Genomic DNA, 20,945 nt, shown 5'->3' with positions numbered 1-20,945 from the left:
CTAAGAGTTCCTGAAAACACCGAATTAATTATCCAACTATACTCTATAATGCGCAGTAACTTTATAAACTAACAGACATCGTGATCGAAACCCTTTATTTATCAACTTTAAAGTTTTACGTTACTTCGTGTAGTAACACAGAGTTGAACGCAATCTAATCCAAACCAATGAATTTCAGATATAGCCACATCAAATTAATTTAGATAAAATTATAAAGGCTTGCAATTTTTCGCAATGACCAACTTTGCAATCAACATCTCTAAGTCGCAGTCATGAAATATCCGACTTCAATCATCGATCCGTTAAAAATGTTTCGGTTTTTTTTCATGGTCTTCACTTATTTACATATCAAATTAGTTAGTACTAGTAACATAACCTCCAAAAATCTGTTCATTTAACACAAGTTAGCAATTCATTTGACCTTACTTATAACAATGAACAACCAGGAACACATTCAATGATGGACCTTGCTTTAAATTATTTAAGAAACGCATACAAAGTTAATACCATAGTTGTTGTTAAAACCATAATGTTTCACGTCTGTCCATTTTCTTTTTTAACTAGCCATCTCACATTAAATGTTTTCATATGTTTGACCGTTGTATTTTAATCTACCATCCGTGTATTGTTAAATTTGGTTGTTTGCATTTTAAAAATTGTTTAAAAAAGTAATGTCAGCCAGCACGTCCGTTGGCGGGAGAGGAGGGGGCGCGGTCGTTGTTTTGGCGCCACGCACCGGTGCGCACCAACGCCATGTGACTTTCATAACTCACAAGCTCACAACATCCATATAGTTAGGCAAACTTTTATGACCCGGTGAGCAATAGTAAAACAAAATTAAAATAACTCATTATTGCCTAAAAGACAACCTTAATTTTGCCTTAAACTATTTTGGCCGGTTGGTTTACTTAATTAGATTTGAAATACTTAATAATATTTTTGCGAGGACTAACCGCAATCACAATGCCTCTTTCATCGGGTCACAAAAGTTTGCCGCACTATAATCTAAATGTTCATTTTCAATTTGTTATCTGTTTTGCTTGGTTCAAGGTATCAGGGTACATGATGGTTATGTAAAATAATACTACATATATGAATTTTTGAGTTCTAACCTTAACTAAAATCTAACGCTTTTGTTTATTTATTAGCCGACTTCAAAAAGGAGGAGGTTATCAATTCGACTGTTTTTTTATGTGTTACCGCGATGCTCCGCTCCTGGTGCTCCGATTTTGATAAAAAATAATTTAATCGAAAGGAAGTGCTTGCAGATGGGTCCCATTTTTTTGTTTTTTTTTTAATAACTAGAATTTTGAATTTATTATTAACAAGTGGTAAAATATTCTCTTGTCTCTTGATGAGAGAATTGATGCGGTATGTCCATGCCCTCATGTCAACAACTCATCCGTTTAACAATGTGACCTCACATCCGCTTGCATCAATCAACTGTGTCCAATTCATAGGTAAAATTAAGGAAGTATGGATGCGTAGACTATAGATAAGGCAAAATAAAACTGAGGAAATTCAAATTCATATGTCGACGATTTAAAAAAGGATATCGACGATTCTTTCCATCTCTAATTTGCCGCTCTGTATAATACAGGAAATGTGTATGTGGCCTAAACATTATTAGTTATTCTCACGTTCGTTGCGTGTTTCCTGCGCACGCGCCGCCACTTCCTCCGCAGGTGACGTACGGATCATTGCACGCGCATGACTCGCTTACACATTGTCAGCTTATCACATAATATGACATAAACTTTAAAAACTGTTTACACTTATTGAGAAATCGCTAAATCATTTCTTACTGTCTTTCTATGATTTATATTCTCCAACGTCAGTGCAATAGCGCCTTTCTGACAAAACGCCTGGAAGTTTTATAATAGCAATAAATTGGACATTGACACTTCGCTAGTTATTTGCAGTTCTATTTTCTTCACAGTTGTTTCGTGAAATACTAATTCGCTTTTAATTGAAAAAAAAGACATTATCCGATAAAAATATGTAATCAAATTCCCTAAATTAATTTTTGTTTACATATCGAACAAATTATATATTCGATTTCGAACATAGAGGAAACGCCTGTGCATTTCAAAGAGCAAACCATTGCTTAGTCGTTTTTATTTAACCAAAATAGAAATTAAATTATCTTAGAAAACAGTAAAACAAGGATAGCATATTTACTTCTTCTTGTGTCCTGGTTTCAAAGAAGTCTTGCTCGGCAATGAGGGCGACTGCTTGGACATGGGCGAGGTGTGCCGACTGCCCTCTTCTGACAGCATGTGATTTCGGATCCTCGTTTTTAGTTCTGAGTATAATCTGTTGTCGTGATTCAGCTGAGGCAACGCTGTTACTCGTCGGTCAATTTCCTAAGTAACAAAAGAAATATTACATTTAAAATATTACCTGATAACTGGACAAGGCTGAGTCGTCGAACTCTATGCAATATCTGTTCACCTTACTACTATTTTAAATGCGAATGTTTATATGTATGGGTGAATAAATGGATATTTGTTATTACTTATTAGGTATCTCCAGAACAGCTAAACGAATCTCGTTGAAATTTGGCATAGATATAGAGTCTGGAAGAATACATAGGTTACTAATTAAGTTTTTTTTTTATTTCTGCCCAACACAGTCGCGGGTAATAGCTGGTCTATAATATTTATACTCAGAAACAGACAAGATTAACATTGTTAAAATCTTTAGTAAAATTGTAACAAAATGTAAGCTTTGATACATATTAGATATTTAAATTGTTATCAAGAAAGCAGTTAGCCACATAACAAACTGGAGCTGTACAATTGACACACTGAATCATGTTTTTTGAAAGTAAATGTTAATTACTCTGACATTTCAAATATTTCAGAGGTGTAAGCTCGGAGAGTGTCAACCTTGGAGTCCTGTCGCAACGCACGTCACATTACAAACTCCTATGAAATGGCGAGGGCTAAGCAATCTGTTGCACAACGATTGCTACTGACCACTGAATATGTCCCTCAGAAGCCCATTCACTTGATATTACTAAATAACTGGAAGTCACAAGCGTAGATTGAAAGTAAAACTGGACATAAAAATGTACTGTAATCTTTGAATTTACGAATTTAATCTCAACACAGAGATTCGAAACATTTCCCTAGTCAATAAAACAAAAATACCACTACACAAGTAGGCTAGATTTGTAATATCCTATCTATGGATAGATACTATATATTGAATGTCTGCAACATTTAATTTAAGGGCGTAACTTTTAATTAAATTCAGAAAATCTATCTCCTAATATTTTTTTTTATATAAACACTAGCTGTCGCCCGCGACTCCGTCCGCGCGCAGTTAATAAGCTTATATGACACGTTCGTAGATTTACCATAGCAGCGCCATCTATTGATTACTTACTCAACCCAGTCGAAAGGTATCGACATCTGTTAGAATCATTTGGAGTTAACAGATAATTGTGACTGTCAAATAATAACAGACAAATAATTAACAATAAATTAAAATTGCGACTATAATTTGAGATTTAAACTATCCTATCTCTCAAGTTGGATCGAACTGCACATGGTGTGCGAATTTTATTATAATCGGTTAAGTGGTTTAGGAGTCCATTAAGGACAAACATTGTGACACGAGATTTATATATATTAAAATATTAAACAGACCTGTAATACAATAACATAATACGTCTTTCTATGCTCGAAGTACTCCGCTCCGTTCGTATACGGTGGCAAACTGAACAGCTTCTTTAGAACCCCTTCCTCATCACAAATGTCAAAGTGCGTGTAGATACCAAGCTTGCACTTCTTCCTGATGTACTCCAGCATAACCCTCACATGGCAATCAGGATTGAGGAGTAGTGTTTCTTCCACTGAAGAATCTAGTTCACTTTCTGAAGACCGTTTTCTTACTAAAGAAAAAGATAGTTCTGGTTCGTCTCTATATATTAAGTAAATAAACATAATTTTAATTACGATAAAAATTGAAATTAGATGTTTTCCTTATTTATTTGACGTGTGTCACATCAATATATTTCATATAATTAAAAAAAAATAAAAAAGGTTTATTTGAATCAAATAATATTGAAGACGAAAAAGTTATACTATTTTATTCTGATCTTACTAATATTATAAACTAGCTTCTATCCGCGACTCCTTCCGCGCGGAATAAAAAAAATGCACACAAGTTAAAAAAGTTCCTATGTCCGTCTCTTATTTCTAAGCTACCTCCCCATCAATTTTCAGCTAAATCAGTTCGACCGATCTTGAGTTATTAATAGTGTAACTTACAAAACTTTCTTTTATGTATATAGATGTGAATGTTTAGATGGATGTTTGTTAGAAGGGTTCAACAGATTTCGATATAATTTTAAATCCGCGCGGACGTAGTCGCGGGCGACAACTAGTATATGATAACTATATGAAAGGAAAAAACACTCTAGCGTATCACTAGTGCTTCTTTGATGTAAATTCAAGCTTTTGTTTTAAGAAAATTAGTTTTATTTTTTACAAAGTTAACATCTCTATCTCTAATTAGAGGAATAAATAATGTTTTGGTTTATCATTAAATAATTACTTATTGATATAACTATAATATTCATATAATCTTCATATACGTCAAAGTAACAAGTCAAGGTCGTTATCGTTCAACGAACCAATCGAATCAGTTTTCAAATATACATTTACATATTTATTTCCATAAACGAGAAAGTAAGAGTCTACTCGGAAGTAAGAGACCACAGAGATCACCCCTTCATTTTACATTTCGTATCTCCATGTGACAGCTATGTTACCCAAAATTCGTTCTCATACTTTTTATATTTCTATTTGTGTATCTTATCACTTATAACCTATTTAATGCCTGGAAGTTAGTCTTTAGGTAACTGTTAAATGACCTAGATTGATTAGAGCATTTATTACATAGACGTCTGTATGGTAGTAATTAGCAAATTGCCGTTAATATAAGTACCCGCAGTAAACAACAATGCCCGCGTTCTATTTCATAATGTCATGAATTCTGTTTAAACTGGTGCAACTAAACCCTGACTTATAAGATATTCTTGTCTCTTTCAACATGAATTCTTTCAAATCCAAAACATCAACAGTAACCTTTCTAAATTTTAGCAGCAATATACCTACTGTTGCAACTTATTCGGTTATTTTTACAACTTTAAATAACATACGTGAAATACACTAGTATTGTTTGAGAAGGACTTGCATTAAACAGATTGAATAGTTCGTAATGTTTGCCTTTTAATTTACAACGTAATTAATGTCTTTTCGGTTAGGTATTTAACTTTAATTCTCAGTAAACAGCATTACCAATTTGTTTCCATACACTAAATGCATTTAAACTGTTGAAAAATAACAATAATAATGACTCCGCAGAGAAGTAATTAGTTTCGAATATAATCAGAAAAACAATAGGCGCTTAGAATAGAGCGCACATCCGATTTGGCGTATGTATCGCGAGTAAAGGTCAGCGCATTCGACACCCGGCTAGCGCAGCCTTGACCGCAAAACGGTTGCGCTCACCCGCATTTCGATCGTTTCCCAATGCTGGGAATCTAACTAAAACGATTCATATTTCATAAGAGCCGCTTCTTACGACACGCGACGGCCGCCGGCGGCGCGGTGCAGTGCGTTGCGGCTCGGACAAGCATTGCATTGAACACACGAGTGTCAGACCGCGCGCCGAAGGCACGGTATCACTGCCGAATCGATGTGAATACGACGTGTGTAACGCGAGCGCGGGAAATACAAAGATGGTCTAATCCAAAATGGCATTGTCTGGAGTGTCAACCCTGGCCACGTACGTCGCCGCGTGGCCGCCGCCCGGTCCGCTGCCCAGCTCTTTCCAGTTCCACCATCAGGGCTCAAACTTCGCTATATTCGTGATATTTTTTGCCCTGTGCATGATGGAGGTGGTCGTGCTGAAGATCATCACGGAGGAGCAGAGAGACCAGGGCTCTCGGAGCGTCACCTCCATGTGGTTCGACATGGATGAAGACTGAATGACGAAAGTGCTGTGTTTTGCAAGTGAACATTAAAATATGACACAATCGACTCTCGTCGATAACTTCTGAAACTATTTCTTTATAAGCAAATATTGAAAGTGTTCAACATGAAGGACTGATGTAAAAAATAATTAGTAGTAAATATATAAGTTGGTACAAAATTATTAATTTTAAGCAAAGTAATTTAATACACCATGGTAGTCGTTTTTGATAATAAAAACATTTAAAAATAAAAAAAATGTACGATAAGCTCTTTGTTATAAACCAAAACTATAATAATGAGATAATATGAATAACGAAATAACAGTATTAAAATCGTGTGAAATGCAAAAATAAACCAGCCAATTACCTATATAATTCTGAGAATATTTTTATTGTATTTAACTTCTGGACTGAGTCACCATAATTATATTATTTTTCTTTACTTTTTACAACACAATTTCATGAATAAAATCTTATAATAAAATTACTAATGAATTCAAAGTTTTAAACTTTACCTTATTTTTATTTTTTTTAAAACAGATCAAAAATGTGCGCTTTGTTTAACCAAAAATGCATCCACATTTATTTATATTTTTGAACCTACATTTTATATGCAAACATAAATAATGAAATAAAATTTACATTGTTGCATATTGTCGATAAGTTTAGGTATTTGAAATAGATAATTATATTTTGTTATCAAATTGTTTAGGTAATATTTAATTGTTTATAATAAGCGTAATATACACGAAATATATTTTGGTGCATGATGTTTTATCATTTTATTTAAAAAAAACTAGCTGTCGCTCCTGACTCCGTCGGAGTGACATTAAAATACTTACACCTTACACAACGTACACGTTTTTTCAGACAATGTTCTGTCTATGCCAAATTTCATCAAAACTCTTTGAGCTGTTCAGAAGATACCTTCTAACAAAAATCGATCGATGTTTGTAATCCTAAGTAACATGCATCTAAACATTCGCATTTATAATATAAGTAAGATTTAAACCATGGATTCCTAAAGTGGTCTATATCGAACTTAAGGCATTTGTAATTCTCACTCTGTCTTCTTCTATTAACCTAAGTCAGAATGAAAAATAATAATAACAATAATAATTGATCTTAAAAGTAGGTAATTTGGCCATACTGGGTCTGAGGTAAAAGTTCATTTTGGAAAAGGGGTCAATTGTCCAAAATAGTTTGGGGATCCCTGATTTAAAGGTTTGACAGTTTTGTTTGATATTTCACTAAAGGTATAAAAGTAGATTTGAGGTCTTTTTTATTTGGTTGTAAAAAATAAATAATAACGTACAAAAAAATATTTTGCAAAATTAATTTGCAACATTGGCAGAATACTTTCTATACCAAATATAAATGTAATAATTTAATCCTGAAAAGAAGAGCAAAGAAAAAGTATTCATTGAAAGAGAATTCAAAAGTATTCACCAAAGCTGTTTCGATGTATAATTTAAAAGACGGACAATTGTTTTTGCCCAAAACATAATAATACATATAATGTTACCATTGTTTTACCTTTTGTAAAAAAAAATAATTAATATGCACTCATTGAATCAATCTTTTGTGTTTAAAAAATATTTGAAGAGTTTCGCGGTTCAAGAAACTTACGGTCATTCGCATTTTGATTAATTTGGGAAAAAAACAAAAGCTTCCTTAATTCCCAGAAACCACTGAACTCCAATATACAGTGAATATCATTATTATATTTAAATTTGTGCAGCAAAAACCGTTGCTATTAAGCGTAAAGTACATAAAAAATCTCATGCTACTTTTGCAATAATTAACGATGATGATACGAAAGCTCACTTTGTTTATAATATTAACTAGCTTTTACCCGCGACTCCGTCCGCTTGGAATAAAAAATAGAAAACGGGGTAAAAGTTATCCTATGTCCGTTTCCTGGTTCTAAGCTGCCTGCCCACCGATTTTCAGTCAAATCGATTTAGCCGTTCTTGAGTTATAAATAGTGTAACTAACACGACTTTCTTTTATATATATAGATAATACACAATATATATTAATACAGTTTGTCACCCCTTCAATTGTCTTTTACAATACGGAGACTAAGGTACTCTAATACAAGGGCCCACTGTGCCCGCTTTTACGAAAACTTTCGACCCGTACTCAAGGAAATTGTGTGAATAGATGCTCATATTTGACGCAGTTAAAGTTAACACGGACAATTGCATTTAAAGTGAAAGATATTTTGAATCAATAAATGTACAATAAAAATCTTTATGTAAAAATGATGGTTCAAATTCGAACAATGGACGAACACTAATGCATTATGAATATGGAAATAAGTTCAGCATTTGTCTGCCACGTTTGACGCAAAAAAGAATCGTGAGGAAGAACTTAACATTAAAATAATACTTACGCATGTATAATTTTTTTATGAAGGATAACGTTTAATTTATAAATCTCAGAGAATACGCATTGGTATATTAAAAATATACATTTTTTTATAATTTAAAATGTAAATCATATAATAATATATAATTGCATTTTATTGTGTTTTTATTCACGGAATTTTATTGTTTTTAATGTATTTTACTCGTAAAATATGAAGGTTGCATCACATTACATGTAAGTCATTAGCAATTTTTGAGAAACTGCAATTAAAAGAATTGATTTTTTTACAAACCTTGATTTTTTATAAAAAATCATCATTCGTATTATACTTGTTATAAAAAATTAAAATAAAATGACATCTAACGATTAATTAATTAAGTTTACTCCTTAATTAATTAATTATTATGTCTCACGAAAGTTTAAACAATTTAACATTAAATGATTTTAGATTCCGTAATAATTTTAACAAATGTCATTTGGGATCAGAATATTTATAAACACTCAGAAAATATTAAGAGTTTAACGGTTTTTCATTACAAAATAACATTTAATGTAAACATACAAAATTATTTTTTAAAATATAACGATAAAACAAATGCAATTTTAGTACAGATTAAAAATTTGACACCCACTTTCATCGGTTCCATGGTGTAATGGTTAGCACTCTGGACTCTGAATCCAGCGATCCGAGTTCAAATCTCGGTGGAACCTGATTTTTTTGTGACGAGACGAAGACATTTTCAAATGAAATTTGAATTCTTAGTACATAAATCTATGGCTGAAAATGTGCCTTAGCCTAATTTATAAAGCAGATTTTATAAAACGCTTGCAGACCTAGTATTACGACGTATTCAGACTTTTTAAAAATCCAATGATATATTTTTTATTGTTATAGCACTTATTACACGAAAGAAAAACAAAATTCAAATGTAAATATAATTAATACAAAACGAATAAAAGGTGAAAATATCAACACCTAAGAGCAAAAAAACATGGACAAAATCGATAGCCCGATCAGTTCCTACAAAAGCTGTTAGATCCTTAATCTATCAGTTTGTATCTAAACTAATATGTTTATGCCCTTTTATGGGATGAGGGGGGGGGGGGAATTTTCCAAAGATACACTGTCTTCTGGGGGGAAAGCAGTAAAACCCTCACGGTGGCCAGCCTCGAGCGCAATTGAAAATGGTTCCGCGATCTCCGAAAGATGCTTATTCCTCAGCAACAACCTTTGCGTCATTCTTATCTCAAGTACACACAATGAAGCTCTGTTTATATTACTATAATCTTGATGATAAAATATTAATGACGTAAAACATTCGCCCGTGACCTCGAGGTATCTAATTCAGTGTGGGTTTACACTGCTGACACACTTGTGTAAAAACATTAAAACGACAATGAATTTCAATGACTCGACAAGTGAATAATATTGTTAAATAGTGGACTGATTTAAATAGTGCCTGCTATTTTGGACTTGTGCCATGTAATGTCACAAGAACGATGTGTCGTAATTAACGTACGTGTTAAAGAGTTTGTGATAATTGAGTTTGCAAGAGACGGAATTTTTTTCAAGCTTCCTAGACCCTACTAAGTTAAATAAACTCGAATGGTTAGCATTTTTTTTATCGAAACTTCCGCTCGAAATTCTAGTTTTCTTGATTTATTTTGAATTGTTCATAAAATACGTGCTTCCTGTCTGGATTAAGGGGTTTTTCTTAGAATAAATGAATTTTGTAATTTAAATTTTACAATATACATATAATAAAGAAAACTGATAAGTTTCACAACAATAATATAACGTAAATAACACAACCAAGACATCAATCTAATTATTCGAATTATTTAAATCGAGATTGAGTCGAGTTCAAACAATACAATGGTAGCGCTTTCTCAATTTTGCAAGAGAGGTCATTGACCCGCGCTGCAGCCAGCGTTGCCCAATGCAATGCAAAATACTACGTCCTAGGGAATGTACTGGTTGCCAATACAGATTAATATTACGTAATAAACCAAACTTAATTAAAGTTCCAGAGGTCCCTTATCTTACTAAACTTCCACATTATTAAGTGGAAGTTTAATACCCTTTACTTTCCCCTTTCACTTTTCCCTTGTTCAAATCCAAAGTCTGAAAGAGATCTCCAACGTAAGAGATCTCTAGTTTAAGTAATGTAATTAATTCAAAATTACTAACTTACTAATATTATAAATGCGAAAAGTTATATGTATGAATGGATGGATGTTTGTTCTCTAGAACGGCTTAACGGATCTCGACGGTATTTGGCACACACAAGAACACATAGACTACAAAAAATAGTCTTACTTACGCGCAAACGGAGTCGCAGTCGACAGCCAGTATTTCATAAAATACATTTTATTAGAACCAAAATCAATCTAATTAAATTATATGTATTATTGCAGAGATGAAGAGATTCGGAGCAAGTGTAAACAACGCAGCATAACTTCATCTGCTAAATCGGGTGTGTGCGTGCAATGCGGTGGACACACTGAGGGCGGCATTGTGCCCTGTGTGTGCCATCATCACAAGTAAGTCATCGTGTTAATAAAATACATAATAGACTTTAGTATTAAACTGCTAAAGTTATTAAATCTCCAGCAGAGAGAAGCTCTTAGTATACCTCAAATATCTGCTAACAGTTTGACTTGAACAGTTATATTCTTGGAACTTAATATTTCAATATATGTCGTATTTTGATCATTAAAAACTGAATGCGATATTCAAATAATAGCGTATAATAATCATTCATTTTCCTATAACGTGACTATAAAAATGAAAAAAAAAATCACGATTTGAAATACTTTTCAGTTTGTTAAAAAATATCATCAATTTTTTTTCATCAATAATCTGATATAAGGCTTATGATGATGATGATGATGTATTCATGTATTTGATGACATTTATTCCCATTCAAAAACTTGTATCAAGTCTTATAAAGGGCCCAGATAAGAACCCTTTCTCTTAAGTTTTCTTAATCTTACTTACTATTAATGTTATAAATGCGAATTGAATGTATGAATGGATGGATATTTGTTAGAAGGGATCTCACTGTAATTCGGCATACCTAGATGTAGAACATAGTCTAGAACACATAGTCTACTGTCGCTGACGACAGCTAGTCTAATACAATCGATAGCAACACAATACTCAATATTTTACAGGCCTGTGAAGTTCGAGTCGGGTGCGTGGTTCCTGCGACAGGCGCAACGCGCGTTCAGCCTGATGCCCTGGTCCCTCAGCACCGATAAACTGGAGCAGATCGGTAAATTATAGTGCCATTCAATCTTTATGGCAACTCGCACATTCAGTTTTAACTGCACAGTGCTTGCAGCTAATAACTGTTATGAAGATTGATTTTTTTTTGCAATGTTGAAATGATGATGTAAAAAGTTTCTATTGCTGTGCAGAGGAGGAGTGCGAGCCGAGCTCGAGCATGAGCGACGTGTCGAGCGAGCTGCACAGCATCCGGGAGTTCCTAGAGCTGCTATCTGCGCGGCTGGCCGGCGGCGCGCTGGAGGGCACCAAGGTCGCGCCGCTTTACGACCATCCTGAATGTACGTACAACTATTTTAATTAGTTCGTTTATCTTAATTTCGAGTAACTAGTGACATCTATCGAAACTAACTATAACGCTGTTTCATTTTAATTATTATAGATGGCGCTATAAAATTTAAATTTCATATTCGAAATTAGACCATTATTGCCTAACAATTTTTTTTAAACTGCTGAAATAACTAATATGATCACCTTTTTAAAATAATATCGTACTTTCATTTTAAATTGTTTATTGGCCAAAGTCAATTCAAAAAATAGCAGTGCCTGTCACTTTTAACGAGCAAAATACATTTTCTACATCTTATAACATTTTTGTCGCAGTAAATTTTTCCGTGAAACACCTAGTATAGCTGTGAATTAAGAATTGGGATCTCTTCGTTATGTAGTCATGTAAACTTGTCTAGATGCAAAGATGTTCGAGCGCCATCACGCGAAACTTCGCAGTGCGCTGACCACCCTCTCCACCGCGCTACGAGACGCGCTAACATGTAAGACACGGAGACTGATTGGCACTTAGCATGCACCACGTTCTAGCACAAAAAGCGCCTACTGAAAATCTATTAGCACTATTCCACGGTTTTACAACACGAAAAACGCTTTTAGATAGTGACAAAGATAAAATAGCTAGTGTACTGGGAATGAAAACTCTTAGTTTTCCCTTTGTCTATTGTTTTTGACGATTATTGTTGATATTTTAAGCATGTTGCATGTATTTACAAATATCATCGATATTAACCTTAACACATCTATCTATCTATATATATAAAAATGAATTGCTGTTCGTTAGTCTCACTAAAACTCGAGAACGGCTGAACGGATTTATCTTATCTTAGTCTTGAAATGTTCGTGGAGGTCTAGGGAAGGCTTAAAAGGCGAGAAAAAATTCATACCGCTATTAAGTTTTTTTATGCGCGCGCGGACGGAGTCGCGGACGACAGCAAGTTATGTAATAATAATGACGAAGTAAGTATTTAAAATCTTATAGATATAGTATACCAAGATGTTTTGCAGTAATACACAGCAATAAATAGGGGGCAAAGTTCCCCACAGAACACGTCTCGACATACTTAACTTATGTTTTTACTGGTGCAACTTTTTGCCGTAACAAAGAATGAGATAATTTTACAACGGACAGGTTTTTTCTCTACACGTAAGTTGTATTACATCGATCAATTCTGTAAGTTGATGTCACCTCGATAAAAATAAAAATATCAAAAACTTACAACGAACATAAAATGTTATTATAGAATTTATAAACATAAAAAAAAAAGTCGTGTTAGTTACACTATTTATAACTCAAGATCGGTCGAACTGATTTAGCTGAAAATTGATGGGGAGGTAGCTTAGAACTAGGAGACGGACATAAGAACTTTTTTATCTTGTGAGCATTTTTTTTATTCGGCGCGGACGGAGTCGCGGATAAAAGCTAGTAAATAATATGAATAAATCAGATTTAAGCCTCTTCACATGATATTTAGGTGGAAAATGGCGGCAATATGTGTATTTAGTTACATTTATATTAATCGTTAATAATTGCTGAGGTGGTTTAAAATGCTTGTAATATTAGATTAGCGGTCTTCCGCGACTTTGTTAGTAAGGAATTTTAAAAAGTAACCTTTGTTACTCCTACCTACTTAAGTTACCTTTTAGAAAAAGTCCCGTCAAAATCGGTCCAGCCGTTTTAGAAATTACTCGTAATAAACGTGAATTTGCGTACAGACAAACAGACGAAAAATTTTAAATAATACGGCGACTTATGAATTTAATTTTTATATTAGTATATACTAAAACTTTAACTATTAAGGTATTAATTACGTTCTTTTATAAACAATGTTGGATTTTATTTAATGTAATGAAAAATTGTTCGGAAATTACATTTTATATAATTTCAAGGATTTAACAACGATGCGTCTTGCAAAATAAAGTCAGAGAAATCCATATCCGTTAGTTTATGTATAACATGCCGACTAATTCATGTTTTTTTTACTTTTAAATTACTTGTTAACTCGCGGATACGTATAATTAGGTACTATGTATTTAATACGCATAAATAAGTATTTAGTACAATGACTTGAACACTAAAAGAAAATTTGTAATTAATTTTTTACGATTGTATTATCGTACAATAGTTTTTTTAAGTACTGCACTTGTACTAAATAAATGCAGGGAATTGTTATACATATGTGGATTTCATCGAGTGGACTACACAATGAGCGTCGATACCTTTTTCTGAAGTCGATAATGTTATGGCATTTGTTCCCACATAGCATTTACTGCGCTACGCTTTACACTTTTAGACGAAAAAAATGGGCTACGAATATTATTTCTATAACATGAAATATCCAATGGTTTCAAATATTTTTATAAAGCTTATTAATTATTAAAAGACACAGTGATCATAGGACACATTTTTTTGTTTTAATGTATTATTTAGTAAATTTTAAACACATAATCTACCTAATTAAATCATTTATTCAGAGCTAATAAATAGTTTATCTTAATGATAAATAAAACTAAAATATGAGTTGACATTTTTTTTGTCCTATAGTGTATTCAAGTTAGTCCATAAAATGGTCCTCAATTCCCGACACGATCCAGGCTAGGATTGTTTTCGTCTTTTTATAGAACAAGTAGCCCGACGAGCGTGGGATCGCAAAATATAACCGCAAAATAAAAAAATAACTGAACGCATATTGTTTAGCTCACGGCTCGTTTTACTGAGGTGAACAAAATGAAATTAAAAAACAAACTCGAATGATGAATGAGTGATGATGATGTCCTCTGTGATGTAGTCCGTCAATGGCGAACCTTGCAGGCTACCGAATGCAGGATGCAGTGAATTCGCCTTCGCGTATACTTGAGGGGTTGATGTCCTTTAAAGCACATAACATTGCTGTATTGCCAGAGAAGATGACAACTGCATATCGATAATGTATTACGTACTTAAATCACAGAATATTATGCTTCAATGCATGTATATTTTAGATACACTTATGTTACTAGTGAAGTTGAGAATAGCTTCAACTGTTAATAGTATTTGGAAGACCGTTAAGTACAATGTTTGGACGCATACAGCCGCATTAACTAACAAAGAAATACTGCCTAACTGTCAATCTAATCAAATTTCTATGTGGCCAAAATTCCTATCTTCAATATCACCACGAAAGTAGGTACTAAGATCGTTTTTATTTAAAAAAAAAATGAAACATAAGAAGAAAGTAGAATTACAAATGTGTGGCAAATGTCGAGACATGAAAGTTGCTGGGAAAATGTCGCAGTTATGGGAAAATCCAGTTAATTCTCAGCTGAGACATTTACTCTGTTTCTTGTTCTATATGTGTCTTAACTAAATAATTAAGAAATCAGTAATACTTTACTTGTAAAACTTGTTTCAGTTAATAACAACTATTTTAAATAACAATAATTTTACTTAAAAAAGTTCATCAATAGAATAATGTAAAGGATAAGTTCTCTATCGATTTTAATATTATTGATCTAATGTGAAATACATTTTTGTCTTAGAATTCAAACTGTTGCACCATCATTTTCGATTCTATTGAATGTATTCTATGGGATTATTTTTAACAAATTCAAATATAATGACAAATGTTCAGGAGCACATTGCTATATTGCGACAAATCATTTCGTCATAATGGCAAACGGAGCCCAAGTTATAAAAGGTTGAATTTGCAAATAATTAAAAAAAAACTTAAAGAAAATTAATATAGTTTTTAAATTCTTATAGATGCAACTTGACATGTTGACCAACATTTTAACAAAATCTTGTCTAGCGTTGTTTTATCATCAAAAAATTAACTTGCAGAAATATACTCTTTAAACTCAGTTGGTAGTTTTGTAAAGAACCGTCAAAAGACCGCTACACACCACATTGTCTTTCTCCTCCTCAAAAACATACCTACCTTCTTTAACTTGCACCACAACAATAAACAAGTATACACTTTACGTGGCCGCCAGGTGGTTGCACGATTGCCCCTGTCACTACGAAACACAAGATGAATGCCTCTTTAACCATCACTCATTATTATTATTATCATCATCAACATTAATCTGAACTTGTTGCACAATCTAATATATAAAATTCTCGTGTCACAGTTTTCGTCACCGTACTCCTCCGAAACGGCTTGACCGATTCTCATGAAATTTTGTGAGCATATTCAGTAGGTCTGAGAATCGGAAAACATCTATTTTTCATTTTTTTTTTAACTGCGCGCGGACGGAGTCGCGGGCGATAGCTAGTCTAATATATAAAATTCTCGTGTCGCGGTGTCTGTGGTTAAACTCCTCCGAAACGACTTGACCGATTCTCATGAAATTTTGTGAGCATATTGAGTAGGTCTGAGAATCGGCCAACATCTATTTTTCATACCCCTCCATTTATTTATTTTTAACTGCGCGCGGACGGAGTCGCGGGCGACAGCTAGTATTTTATAACATTTGATTCAAACCGTGACCGGTACTTTAAGCTGTTCCTATCAAAATATATAGTTTTATTATAAGGTGGCAAACGATGATGCGGTCATCTGGATTCACCGAATTAGCGAAGCATCCGCTATTCATAAACGTCTGCAATTGCCGATGAGTTGCCTACCTTCAATCTACGGAACACATAATTTCCAAGTTGTGACTACCGTGACTAGTATATTATGGCAGAGAATGCAAGATAATATTTATAAAGGTAATATAGGGTTATTTTGTTGCAGTGAAGTTCTATAATAAGTTTGGACAATCATGTCTAGTTATATGTTGGAAAAAAAACTTGCATATTGAGAAATGAATCTCACAATACTTATGTACTTTCTATTTTATTATACGTTTAATCTTAACGATAAAACTGCGAATATTTTAGTTTATGTTGAAGCGAAAGTGGTTTTAGATACGAATGTGTTTTTGTACAATAGATATTAAGTTAAAAGAATCCATAAAGTGTAGTTTTTATTTTATATAGTGTAAATTAGCACACATCTTGTCAATCAAGAGACCATATTTACTAAAGTATGTGAAAAATCAATAATTTAATCAACTAGGATCAGCTAAGGAAGTCTTGCTTTACGTGTCTGGTTCCTTGTTACGTGACACCGCCCCTCGAAATTACCGTATGGCTTTAGTATCAAAATAGATTACTAAAGTTTTAAACACATCCGTTTTTTAATTGTGGCGCAACTACAGCTGCCACCTTAACGTCATCGCTTTCCTCAGATGAAGAATTATATAGATATGGCATGCGCGTTCACCCGTAAGGGACAGATAGAGAGTACTATAGACTATACCTATATATAAGTGAGAGGATTGGGGTTACCAGTTATTTGATTTGTCCCGAAAATGAATAATTACGATATAATTTAATATAGACCAATTTATATATTCCCAATTAAATTGTAATTAATAAACGTAATAAATATAAAAAACAATGCGTAATTTTTGTTTATGTGACTAAGATTACATAACCAGATTTTTTTAGTAATACTTAGTCAGGTCATAAATTCTGTTACATGTTTAATATAAAATAATTGAAACAAGTTTATTCATTATGTGACCATTTATATACCAAAATGAACTTAACAAAACATAGATTCTTATGACACTAAAGTTTATTCAAAATGACATCCGTGATTTTGAATACAGGCCTTCAATCTGCTCGGCCAGTCGTCTATCACAGCACGAACGAGGTCCATGTCAATATCGGCGTCTGCCTTAATCAAGGATGTCTTGAGTGACTCCAAAAAAAGAATTTCCCGATATTTTTTTCCCGCGTACTGCTTCAACAAAGCGCGGCATCTCTTCAGTCTTAGGTCCATTAGACGAGCATTCAAACGATGTCCTATTTTTCTTCGATATGCACGAAGCCCTAAGTCTTCATAAAAAGCTACAAAAAACATACCAATATTATAGTCATATAATTTTAAATTACTCTGTATATCATTACAGTGAACACTACATGTAAAACTACTTAATATTAAACTATTTTGATTGTAATTTCTAAGAAACAAAATTTACATGGGACAAATTAAAAAGCATACTCTTTAAAATCAACGGGATAAGAAAGTATCAAATATTTAAAAACACAGCATATACCAGAATTAAAAACTCCTTTTGAAATCTGTTGAAAATAGTATAAAAAATGTGAATTGTTTCATTTATATACATTATACATACTATAATTTATTTCCCCTAAATTCAGGGTAATTTTTACAACAAGATGGTGGTATTATTTTTACGGGTAATAACCAACCAATTTGAAAAGAAGTTTAATATGGCCGCTTGTTTCCCAGATCTACAGTATATTATTTGACACAAATGACATCTGCGTTTGGGCGCATAATGTTCGAAAAATACTATTTTATTTTAGCTGATTTTACCCGTATTTTAACATATTAGTTATTACAAAGACTGTAAAGAACAACTAGTTTGTATTTTCTTCCTTATTTTGTATGAATACATGTGAATAAGTGCGTAGTTTCAGTACTTACGAGTGAAAGGTTATGTTTTTCTCTTTTCGCTCACTACGGCTTTTACAACCGACGATACAGCAGTATACCATGTTTTATAAACTTTACATTACTAAAACTGTAATATCAAAATATTTTTGCACAATTACAGCCACTAAGTACTCACAATTTTCGAAAAATAGCACGAATGTCAAACTTTGTTAGGGACAACCTAGGTTGTTTGTAGGGGACAACCTTTGTTCCAAACAAAGCCCAAACCCTGGTACGCAGAAAGGGACGGAAGATAGTTATCCCTGTCTTTGTCACGTCACAGGAATTGTGTATAACTGTATCTCTCTCACTTACGGTATTATTATTACCGTGTCATAGACTTGTCGCTTTCTTCAGGTTAGGATGTTATTTTTTTCTTATTGACAAGTCACAGGTTCGCCATCAGTGTTTGAGTCTACTTTCATTATATTGGCAACCCTAATCGAAACTGTGTTTATAATGTCTGGGACCTATAATTTTGCATGGAGTTGATTATTAACAAAAAAAAATAACAATATTTTCATATAGTTGATTGTATTAGTTGATCTTAAATGTATTTCAAATGTGCAGATTTTGTGTCTAAAAATAATTGGACGAGAAATTACTATAAAACGATGTAAAATATGCAAAGTTTGTCCAAAATTGTATGCAACTGATTCAGTCACAAGCGGAAATTTTACACGAGTAGAAAGTAAATAAAAATATTGATTATATTAAGAAATTATTTATTGTTATTGTTTGTATTATTGGAGCTATAAATGCATAACAAATTAAGACTGCGCAACACTCATCAGAATAACATTTCTTTGGTATATTCGAGTCAATAACAAGCATCGAATTGTATTCGAAAGTAAAATTTATAGATCAATGATATGATGCAATCTTTTTAACTCTATGGAAAAAAAAAATACTTTTATATAAATAACTTTATGAGGATGCCAGATATTTCTTTCATTGTTTGACTCTAGTGGAATATGACCCGCTTCCACCCGTTTGAGTAACTTTTAGCAAATTTTTAGATTGAAAAAACATTACGATGAAACAAAATGTGTTTTCTTTACGACCAGTTGACCGAAGGCAAAAAGCATTCGGAACACATTTGGTCCGATAACAGTCCGTTTCGGTCTCATTAATAATTTTAAGGTTACACACACGAGCAATCGGTTATATAACCTTTTGCAAGTAGGTGATAACTATTTTAACCTGTGTGACTGGTGTCAACGCAACAAGCGTCTGGGTCAGTCTGATTATGCATGAAAAATATGTATTACATAAAATATTAATTTATAACAAATTATGGAAAATTGTTCCATTATGTTAATATGTGTATCGACTGCTTTTTTATCTTGATAATTTTGATATAAAAGTATTTATAATTACAATTTATTAGAGTAAATAAATGAACTATTAAGGTCTCTTTCGCAAACGGCGGTTCAGGTGAACCAGAAATATTGTATTCACAAAAAACTCGGGTGAAATTGTAACAATATTTTCTAGACAATAGAGACCATGAAATATAAAAAAGTAACTTGTAAAAAAAAAGACAAAAGCCAAAGCAAATGTAAAACAAATAATTAGGCTCTTGAAAACAAATACACAACCTTTGGTGGAAAGCGTCTTTTTTATAAAATCCTTTTTACTATAGAAGATATCAATTTATAAGACAAGACAAAAAATTATCAGATTTGCCCGTTTTTAACACTAACGTTTATAAATGGATTGGCTATAAAACGTAGTATTTTGTGCCTAGTTGATTTTCGTATTTTTGGCGCTGATGGTAACGATTTTTAGCAGTGGTGTGTATTGGAACTAATAATATGAATAGAATTAAGTGTCACGTAACATCAACAGGTGTTTTTAAATCGGAACGAAGCAAGCAACTGTCATTTGCGAGCAATCGCCTATCCATTTATAAAGATAAGTGTTTTTTAATTATACGATTGTTCGTTATTCCGTGACGTAACTTTTGTCACCTTTTAAATGATGATAAACTGATAGAATCAAAATCTGTTTATATAATCCGAAATCCAGTGTTTGTGTACCAATTAATTTTCATAGCCGAAATATTTGTACGATAAATATATCGGCATTTCTTTGTCTTTCAAAAAAAACCTGAGATAGCAATGTTTTTGCACTGGGTGCTTCAGCGGTGACAACTATAATGTAGTACTCAGTGGGTCACTGCTGATTGTCAGCTGGTGCAAGCAATTCGCTCTGTCAAATACTACTTCCATTTCACTTTACGATACTACTGCAGGTGTAATTATATTGTAATAAAGCGCTGGAAGTTAGATTTCCGTTGTATGATTCCACTGTATAAAAAATAAATTGACATTTTATTAAAGACCCCAGTCCACACACAAGTTAATTGATACTTAATCGATTTGTTTAATATAGGAACTCATTATCTATGAGGTACTAGTACTCAAAGCATTATTACCTGACGTAACAGAATCTGTGGAGAAAGTTGTTAACGAGCTAATGTTTTATACATATTTGTTTGATGATATAAATA

At 32.9% G+C, this 20,945-nt stretch overlaps 2 protein-coding genes and 1 non-coding gene across 3 annotated transcripts in view; all 3 read left to right on the top strand.

The window, feature by feature from the left end:
• LOC106710485 overlaps positions 1-20,945 on the top strand; it is a 51,515-nt gene that overhangs the window by 2,670 nt on the left and 27,900 nt on the right. Inside the window, exons 2-4 of the mRNA XM_014502551.2 lie at positions 10,781-10,906; positions 11,540-11,640; positions 11,786-11,932. Of these exons, the coding sequence (XP_014358037.2) occupies positions 10,781-10,906; positions 11,540-11,640; positions 11,786-11,932 (374 nt within the window). The remainder of the gene's footprint in view (positions 1-10,780; positions 10,907-11,539; positions 11,641-11,785; positions 11,933-20,945) is intronic.
• Positions 5,610-6,156, top strand: LOC106710487. Its single transcript, XM_014502556.2, has one exon. The coding sequence runs from the start codon at positions 5,771-5,773 to the stop codon at positions 6,002-6,004; it is 234 nt and encodes a 77-aa protein (XP_014358042.2). The 5' UTR covers positions 5,610-5,770; the 3' UTR covers positions 6,005-6,156.
• Trnaq-cug lies at positions 9,002-9,073 on the top strand. The gene has a single exon. It is a non-coding gene; the product is annotated as a tRNA-Gln (tRNA).

Source organism: Papilio machaon, chromosome 2 (assembly GCF_912999745.1).
Source record: "Papilio machaon chromosome 2, ilPapMach1.1, whole genome shotgun sequence".
Taxonomy (NCBI): domain Eukaryota; kingdom Metazoa; phylum Arthropoda; class Insecta; order Lepidoptera; family Papilionidae; genus Papilio; species Papilio machaon.
This window is presented reverse-complemented; position numbering and strand designations above follow the sequence as displayed.